Here is a 9,479-nt window from a genome sequence, read left to right as displayed (position 1 = left end):
GATTTCTACCCTTCCTGATTACCTTCACCTCATCACACAAAGGAGCTGATGAAAGTCACTCCTGGTGTGGCCAGGGTGAGTGCAGCTCCAGAGATAGCAGCAGAAGATGGAGAAGAACAAGAGAACATGGGCTGGGTCAAACATGCCAAGAGTTGTCAATCCCATGACAACACCTCCCAGCCAGGAGACGGCCTCAGCAGCACAAGGTGGCCAGAAGCACCCCACTGTTCCCTAATTCTCTAAACAGCACCTGTGTGTGTGTGGCTGTGGCCATGACCCCTCTGCACCTCCTTCCAGGTAAGGCAGCCACAAAGACACTTTCAAAACCAGCTGCCTGTATTGTGGCTACAAACACTGCTGACTTGCCTGTTCATTTCCTCTTCAAACAAGCACAGCACACATACTCCTTGTTGTCATTCCCCTCAACGCACACCCCCTTCACCAAAAAGTGCCCCTGCATGGCACAGGACACCATTTTCCCTCCTAGGTAAGTTCTGCTTTAGCAGAAAGGAGAGAAGCCAGGCTGCCTACCTGGCCCAGGGACCATGCACGTTGTCACACCTGCACATGCAATCCTTTAAGCAAACCAATACAAATCTTGGGTTTCTGGGAACAGAAGAGAAACTTAAACTCAGCCAATGTATTTCCCAACCTGGAGAAAAAAAAATTGCATTACTTTACTGATGACATTTTCAAAGTGCATCGAGTAGATGAACTTCCTCACGCACACAAACTTTCTGTGACTGCACTCAAGAGAATTCACAGGAGAGGAAAGGCAGCCATGGAAATCATAATGATTCAGCCTGCTTCATTTTGCCCTTCAAGTATCCTCTCAAAATAATGACATTCTCCTCTCTCTGGAATAATGCAGGAAAATGGTGGGTGACACTCACCAAGAGCAACAGGACAAATGGGGTGAGAATGCAGAACTGAAATGCACTTTCTTGAAACCTCACTACATGTGAGAGAAGCAAAAGAAATACAAGACACGTGTTGAGCCACACATTTGTTCTGGGTGATGAATTCCCACACTCAAGGTGTGTCAGTTCCTTTCTCCATTTAAAAATTACAGTTGGCAGAGAAATAAAGCAGGCTGGCCACCATTGTTCCCAACCCACTGTTGCAGTTACCTAACTCTTGCACTGAAAGTAAAAATAAACATCTGCCAATTCCCAAGATGTGACACAAACGTGATGGAAGTAGAAAGGAGTGTCCAAATACAATTCATTTGGAGGGTGAGGAGAAACCATGTTTTTACATGACACACAAAGAAATGCCAAGGTAATCTTAAGAAGGCCACACGCAGAGCCCTTTAGACAATCCGAGATCATAAATGCCCAGGAAAAGAGCCCTCAATGCAGTTCTCAAAGGCAGATTTTAAAACAAGAGCATGATCTCAAACACAAAGAAAGCTTAAGTAAAGTTTTAAAAACTCTCAGCTCCCAAAGTCCATTCAGTATGCTGAGATCTTTGGAAAAATACACCTGGAAGCTGTGGGAGTAGAGGGAGAGGAGAGACTGAAAACTCTCATCCCACATTTGGAGCTACTTAACACCAAGTTGTTCTCAAAATGTATAATCTTAGTCTTACTGACCCTTTAGCAAAGGTCACCTTAGCACAAATCCTACCTGCTTGGTGAGAGAGATGTGAATGCCAGCAAAGGCCCATTCAGACAGCACTGCCCTTTGTACACCAGATGGTAAAATATGGATCACCCAAATAAATACCTTCCTGTTTCAGGCAACAATTCTTGAGAAGGAAAACCAATACCATCCTATAAAGCCATTTCTTATGGAAAAAATCCCTGGCTAAACAGGGAATTCATATTTCACTCTCCTGATAAAGAAGTGAGCATGGTAGTTGCATGTGATCTGGGTACATTCTCAGGGTATCTGCTATGTCCTGGGCACATTGCCACTTCTTCCACCTGCTGCTCTTCATGACATGTAGGTGTCACACACAGAACAGTCAGATGGTTAAAAAAGGACATCCTGACCAGAAGCCAGATGACCAGCACCTACTTGGGTACCCTAGAAAGTACAATCTCTGTGCTTCAACATCCTTTTTCCCCTTTTAAGACTTCCTCTGCAGCTGTCTCCACTTGAACCAAAGAAAAGGAAGACTGAAAATGCCACTTATTTTCCCAAAAACCTCTGCTCCCCAGGTCCACATTAAACCCTTCCCACAGAGCAGGGGTGCAGGGTGAGGCTCCCCATGGGGAGAACCCCCTCTCTTCCAGGAGAAGGATGCAGCCCCCTAAGCTGGAGGAGCCAGGAGAGGAGGGACAGCTGAATTCAGGAGCACAGCCAAGCAGAGGTGACACATTCAAGGTGTCAGCATGAAGTCAGCCAGGAAATTAATTCCCAATCCAGGCTTTGTGTCACAGAGCTTCACTGCCTCTGTTTGACCTGCATAGCCCACCCGGGGCAGGAGGGAGCCTCAGCTCACACCAGGGCCACGACTGCTGCCATGCCATGACCTGAGCCACTGGGCAGCAACCAAGCAGGGAGGAGACTCGAATTTGGAAGGAATTCAAAAGCACCATCTCCCATCTTGTGATCCCAGGAACTACTGGATAGATTAGATGTAATGTTGCTGATCAATCTGGCTGTGGAGAAACACCCAGCAGTTAAACCAACACTCCTGCCTTACACTAGCTTGGAGTTTTTGCTGGCTGTGACTAAACAACCAAAAATTTGGGTGGCAAAGGGAAGTTCATCTATAAAGCTTGAAAAAGAAATGGGTTAGTGAAAATTAGTGCCTAGGTGGTGGCTTGAGCACCTCAGAGAGTGAAGAGCAGCAGGTTTGAGGAAAGGAAACCAATTTCTACTAAAGAGCTACCAGAGGAAGTGTCGAGTCTTGCAATTGATGCTCAGCAATGTGCTGGCAGCAAACAACCCCATAGGGCTGGGATTTTCCCATATTCATTTCAGCACTGGTGAGGGCAGGAAAGCCTCTGCAGAGAGAAATTCTCTGAAGGCCCAAGCTGGAACTCAGCAGCAGTGGCCCACATGTGCTGAGCACTGCCTCTGCCCTTGCACAATCCTTTCTAGGAGCAGCAGGTCTGGGATCAGGGAGGAAAAGGTGTCAAACCTGTCTTGACAGTGACATCCACAGAACAAAGAAGGGAAAGCACACAGCACAGCTGCAGAGGGAACTTCCAGTATGGGGACAAGATAAAAAACATCACGAAAGTCAGAGATCATAATCTGAGTTCCTGAAATATTCCACACCCACGGCTGAGTCAACCACCTCCCATTAAAGTTGGGTCCCCCTTTTGTCCTCCCCCTCCTCCCTTTTTTTCCAGGTGAGAAGAGCTCTGTGGCAACTCCCTCACCCACCAGAGCAGCCCAGGGGTTTTTCTTCTCCATTTTCCACCTTATCTCCAAAACACTCCGTTGTCCCACGCAGCCTTGGGGATTCTGGCGTTCAGCTGGTGACAATTCTCACACCTGAAGCCAAGCAAGCAGGAAAGTTTCTTGAGGCCACCAAATGAGCTCCTGCAGCCAAGAGGGAGCAGGAGGGACTCTGGCACATGGCCATTCCATGAGGCATTGGAAGAAAAAACCTCCATGCACCAGAAGAAAGCTCTCAGAAGAAGCCAAGCCCGACACGTAGGGGCACACCGGGGCTTAGAGCATCCTCCCGGTGCCCCGTGGCCCCAGGTTACAGTAGGCACGGCTGGGGAGCGGGAATTGAGCAGAGGGGATGAAAGGAAACCTCCCCGGGACAGTAATTTCTTGTCCACCTGGTACCTCTTATCTTTTTTGCGACGGCCGCTCCGCCGAACCCCCCGACACAAACCCCGGGGGGACGGTGCTGGAGAGCCCAAAGCCCGAAGCCGTCCCGAGGGAGCCGGGAGCGGCTGGGGCAGCCCGTGCAGGGTGGAACTGCCCCCGTCCCGTCACTCCAATGCCCTCTGCAGCCTCCCGGGAGCGCTCAGGAGCCCCCTCAGCCCCGGTGCTCACGGCACAGCTCGCCAGCCGCCACCCCCAGCCCCATAGGGACCGGGCCGCCTTAACCAGTGGTCTCTGCTCTCCGGGGCCGAGCCGGGCGCTTACCTGGCTGGCGGCGGGGCGCGGCGGGACCCCCGGGAACAGCCCCGGGACCGCCACGTCGGGGCGGGGGTCGGCACCGTTCCCCCGGGAGGTAGCGGGGTCCTCCGGAGCGCCAGGGGGCGCTGCACCCCGACGGCGGGCGGCACTTCCGGCTCGCTGATGCGGGCGGGCGATGGCGGCGCAGTTCCGCAGCTACGTGTGGGACCCGGTGCTGATCGTGGCGCAGATGGTGCTGCTACAGGCCGGATACTACAGCTCCCTCGGGCTCTGGCTCGCCCTCCTCGGCACCTTGGGCAGCACCGGGCCCTCCCTTCACCAGATCTTCAGCGACGAGGTGAGGGCGCGGGCCCCGAGGAGCCGCCCGAGGCAAAGGCCCTTGGGGCGGGGAGGGCCTTGCCCGGGGGCTCCCCTGGGGGAGGTAGAACCCCCTCTCCTGGAGGTGTTCCCCGGTGTTAGAGACTGTCCCCGCCGTGAGGAGCACCCCTGTGTAGAGGCAGGCCCGCCCCCCCATGTAGCTGTCCCCCGGTACACAGCCAGACCCTCCCCAGGCAGTGTGGGTGTGGGAACAAACCCCTCCCCCTGGATAAATGGCACCCCCGGTACAGGGACAGGACCTCGACGAATCGGTACCACCCCCCCGCATAGAGATAGACACCCTGTGCAGACACACACCCCCTCCCACTCCACCCCCTCTTTAGGGTGTACCCATCAGTATAAAAACAGACCTGCCCCTTTTCTTCAGGTGCCCCCAGACAGAGAGATCGAGCCCCGGGGAGTAACTGCTCAGGCTCCTGTTAGTGCTCAGTGCAGGGCCACAGGAGGACGTTTTGTGTTGTGGGCTGGGATTTGTGCTGTGGTTTCCTTCTAACAGTCCTGTGTAGATTTTAGGCTTCTCAACCCTGCCGGGGAGGCTCTCCATGATGGCTTTCATCCTCAATGCACTCACCTGGTAAGTCAGCAGTTAGCTGCAGCACCTTTGACTTCTTCTTTCTTAATGTTAAACTTCTGAGAGAATTCAGCATGACTGCCTCTCCTGCAAGCCCTGTGCCTGGCTGAGCATTAACTGCAGAGGGCAGCTGGGAACTGCTGACTCTTGACTTCCTGGAGCTTTGATAAGTGATTTCACTTCACTGCCTCAGTTTCCCAGCTGGGAATGAGATTTGTTTCTGCTGGAGGATTTACTGGAAGTTAAAATTAATGGGGCACAGCAAGCACTGGTCTGTGAGCAAGAATGTATTTTGCCACTGGGCAAAGATTACAGGGGGAGATTGTGGAGGGCACCAGGCAGGAATTTTTGAACCAAAAGCTAATTTCCTGCCATCAGGTGATTGGAAAGCTGTAAGCATTTGAGTCTTGCTGCAGCAGCTGGGAACAAGGCCAGAAACAACCAATCCTTAAAAGATTCAAGAGGTTGGAAAGCAGGTCACTAATGAGCAGTGACAGCTCCTGGTGGCTCCGTGTCCCCTTTTCCAGGTGCAGGGTTTGTTTATTGAGCTTCTTCCTTTTGCAGTGCTCTGGGGCTGCTGTACTTCATCCGCCGGGGGAAGCAGTGCTTGGATTTCACAGTCACTGTTCACTTCTTCCACCTCCTGGCCTGCTGGATTTATAATTCCCACTTTCCCTCCACCCTGACCTGGTGGTTGGTGCACATTGTCTGCACGGCCCTGATGGCTGCCATTGGGGAGTACCTCTGCATGAGGATAGAACTCAGAGAAATCCCCCTCAATTCTGCCCCCAAATCCAACGTGTAGACTGGCTCTGGCTGCATCCTGTCATTGTCCCCAGCACACAAATGCATCTGGAATGCCTGGGAATCATCACTGAAGAAGCACAGCAGGTCTGTTGGGACTTTTCTCTTCTTGACCTCGGTGACTGCGTGAGTTGTGAGCAGCTCCTGAGCATCAGCTGACAGCAGGGGAGGAGCAGATGTTTTATTTTTATTTAACACAAAGCATTTGAGGTGGCTGCGTGGCCAGCGTGCTCTGAAACTCTTCAGTCAGACTCTGAAAAGCCAGGCAGCACAGCAGGATGTGTGAGGGGTGTCTGGAACTGAACACAGCTCCCTGTGTGGGTAATGCAGTGCTCAGCTGCTCCTGGGGGAGCTGGCACAGTGAGCAGTGGGGCTGGGAGCTGCTGCTCCTCATCTGTACCTTCTTTGCTTGGAAAAAAGTCAAGGAAGTGAATGGATGGGAAGGAGAAAAAAAATAGTTGTACTTACCTGAATCACCAGCTGAGATCCTAAATAATCTATAATGTTAGAGGGGTTTGTTTGCTGTTTCCATGTTTAATACCCAGAGATGTCAGCAGTTAGCTGAAGAAATCTTTTGTAATAATAAAGGTATTATGTTGCTGTGAGTGTGGTACAGCTGTCCTGGGAAGCTGAGCAGTTCAGGGAACACCCTGAGTGTTCCATGGCAACAGAAGGGTTCAGCCAGAGAAGAACACATGGCTGTAAGATGCCCACTGTCTAGAACACATAACATTTCCTACAATAAATATTTCATACCTCTGCTTTGAAGACAACAGTGAGTGCTGTCTTGGGAAGTCAATCAATGTAATCCTTGCTTCAGGAGTGTCAGCAATCCAGGGGCTTCAGCGTTGCTTGCAAAGTTGTGCTGGAGCCACACTCTTCTCCCCACTTGTCTGGGCCTTCCCAGCAGCCTCAGGAGTTTAGCAGTGGCTCTGTTCTGGCAGAGGTGATGTTAATTAAGTAGGAGACTGCTGCTTGTTTCTCAGAAGAGGTTGTGCTTTTATTGAGAGGCACTTCAAGTAAACATCACCTGTGGGCAAGCAGGGACAACATCACTGCAGGGGGGCCAGAGGTTCCTTGCAGATCCCAAGCAAAGCAGAGCTGTGTCCTGCCTGGTGAGGGGTGACCAGTCCCTGTCATCCCAAACGAGGGCAAAGCCAGTTCTAAAGGGACATTTTCTCCTCTGCAGCATCCTTCTGCACGAACTTTCCTTTGTGTGGTAATATTTGTGTTAATTTGCATAAATTATTTGTTGATGGGATGATCTGAGATGCAGAAGCTGATAAACTGAAGCTGCTCTTTTGACTGTTGTTACTGGGGGAGCTGTGGCTCAGTTCCTGCTCCCAAACACTGAGAGGAGGCAGGAGAACATCCTGATGGTTTAAATACTTGGCAGCTTTGCCCCAGAGGATTGTCAGTTGCATCTGTTTAGGCAGAACTTCATGAGCTTTCTCTTCCTGATTAACCCCCCTCTGAGCACAGCAGCAGACCAGCAGCAGCCTCTCCTCTCCTGAGGGAGGAGTTCACACAAGTTTGGGGTTTTCCTGGCCAGGAGCCAACGCTTGCTGGGGGGCCACCCAGAGGTCACTTCCTAGGGCTTCCCCTCCACCTCTGCTGTGCACTCACCAAACAGTTCATCCCTCTCAAAATCTGCTCGCTCTTCCCATGTCAGGATGCCACCACTTGCCTTCCTTCCAGTCTCCTCCAGCCCAGATATGAACTGGTCTTCCAGTAGGTGCCAGTATCTCCTTCAGAACAGAACTGTGAGTGTGGGGATCGGACTCGGAGCAGAGGGCACGCCCGGTCTCGGGGCTGACAAAGAAAATCCCAGCCCTGCAGAGGGGAAGTTTGGAGTTTAACTCAAGGTTTAACACCACACCAAAGCTCAGTGTGAACTCCTGTGTCCTCAGGAGGGGTCTCGAGGCAAGTGTGAGCTGGAAGGCCAATGGCAGTGAATATGGGAGCAGAGGGAAAGCCACAGTCACCCCCTTTCCTAAAGGAGAATGGGCAGCTGATCCCAGAGGTGCTGTGAGACAGCATTCCAGAGGTGCTCTGTCCCCCTGTAAGAACACTTTGGAATCTTTGGACCGAGGAACACTTACCTCCTGACTTCCTGAATTCCTGAGGAATGCTGTAAGTGCTTTGGCAGACTCCCTCGTGAGGGGTGAGGTCTGGGTGCAGCTTTGTGTCCGGAGACACTGGGAGCAAGGGCCACCAGAAGAATCCTCGACAGATCTGGATTTAAGAGTGAGGCTGTGGGATACCTGCTGAGCTGCACTGCATCAGCAGCAAGTGTGCTGTAGGACTGGAAATGCTTTCTGGAAGTCTGCTGACTTTGCCTTTAAGGACTCAGTCTGTATGTTTTTGGGTTTTTTCTTCAAATAGAAAGCTCCTGTAACTGTCCTAGCCGTAGGGGAAGTTCTGCTAAAAATTAAATACTGAGGAGGGAACTTCTGAATCTCATCACTCCCATACTGTGAGACCTAATTTTCACTCACAAGCTTCCAGTCAAATTTAGGAGCACCTTTGGCTTTACAAAAATAATCTGCTCCAAACCAGAATGTTGGCAGATGGTCTTTGTTTCTTAATGAATCTCTGGTTTTTTGTGTGCAATAGTTGAAGGATTTGCTTCCAGGGAAGATATGTCCCAACACCTGCTCTTCCCAGAGACAATAGTAGTGTCAGTAGCCACGTGCATCCATGGTTTTGCAAAAAGACTCCTTGGAGGTTTCTGTTGAGACTTCCATGTTCCCCTTCCCCAAAGCTGTTTAAAAGTGGAAAATTTTAACAGAGAAAAAGTTGCCAAATCCAGAGAGAAGCTAAGAGGGGTGTGGAGTATTTAGGGGGCTGTGCTTGTTTTCCTAAAGGCATTAAACACCTGTTTTAAACAAAGAGCAGGTACAGGATTTGGATTTAAAAGCCTCCAGCCCTGGCTGTACCCCATCCCCACCTGCTTCAGCATTCCCCAGCTACAAACCAGAAGCAGAAGTGCTAACAGGGAGAGAGGAGAACAGGATCACACTGCTGCTGGAGCAGAGCAAGAAATAAAACAAAAGCAGCTCCAGTGGTTCACCCCAGGTTCTGCAGTGCTCTGGTTTACCCCTTCTCCACTACCTCAGGCTTTGTGCCTGAGCTACCCAGTTCTTAAGTAAGAGCTCTGTTGTCTGTAGAAAGCCTGGGTGCCTCTGTCTGAACACCAGCTGCTTCTTCCAGAGCTATTTCTTGGAATTTGGCTCAGTTTATTCACATTCTGCTGCTGCAGAGTGTTAAGTGATGGGGTGGGTGAGAGTAAGAACATGTGAATGCCAAAGGAAAGCACCATGACCCATTATTAAAAAAAACCCAACACCACTTGGTAAAAAGGATTTTGTTTCTCTAGGAGAAGCACGTGTTGTGCATACAGTGGGATCTCTGGGGCTAGCAGCACCACAGTGCTGCTGCTCACACTTTAAAGCACATTTTCAGCTTTGGGGACACAGTTTCAGAACCTCGTGGTCCATTTACTGCTGGTGGTATCTATTGCTGTGCCAGTTCCCACATCAGGCAGTGCTCAGTGCCTCAGTGCCAGAGCTTCATTCAACATTTCTGAGGAGCATGAGGAACCCCGAGCACATCCACTGCCAGCAGCTGCCTACCCCTGCTGATCACAAAGCCAGTGCCCTGGTAAGAGG

At 51.0% G+C, this 9,479-nt stretch overlaps 1 protein-coding gene across 1 annotated transcript; it reads left to right on the top strand.

The window, feature by feature from the left end:
* Window positions 1–4,192: 4,192 nt before the first annotated feature.
* SYS1 (SYS1 golgi trafficking protein) lies at window positions 4,193–6,413 on the top strand. The gene is made up of 3 exons (XM_071759992.1): window positions 4,193–4,392; window positions 4,940–5,007; window positions 5,569–6,413. Exons 1-3 carry the CDS (start codon window positions 4,231–4,233, stop codon window positions 5,807–5,809), a joined length of 471 nt encoding a protein of 156 aa, XP_071616093.1. The 5' UTR covers window positions 4,193–4,230; the 3' UTR covers window positions 5,810–6,413.
* The last annotated feature ends 3,066 nt before the right edge of the window (window positions 6,414–9,479 follow it).

The sequence above is a fragment of the Heliangelus exortis genome, chromosome 16 (assembly GCF_036169615.1).
Source record: "Heliangelus exortis chromosome 16, bHelExo1.hap1, whole genome shotgun sequence".
Lineage (NCBI taxonomy): Eukaryota > Metazoa > Chordata > Aves > Apodiformes > Trochilidae > Heliangelus > Heliangelus exortis.
This window is presented reverse-complemented; position numbering and strand designations above follow the sequence as displayed.

Excerpts from the sequence above, each read along its gene's own strand:
- SYS1 (XM_071759992.1), top strand. The coding sequence starts at position 4,231 with ATGGCGGCGCAGTTCCGCAGCTACGTGTGGGACCCGGTGCTGATCGTG. Across the intron at positions 4,393-4,939 it reads ACCAGATCTTCAGCGACGAG|ATTTTAGGCTTCTCAACCCT; the intron begins GTGAGGGCGCGG and ends AGTCCTGTGTAG. Across the intron at positions 5,008-5,568 it reads ATCCTCAATGCACTCACCTG|TGCTCTGGGGCTGCTGTACT; the intron begins GTAAGTCAGCAG and ends TTCCTTTTGCAG.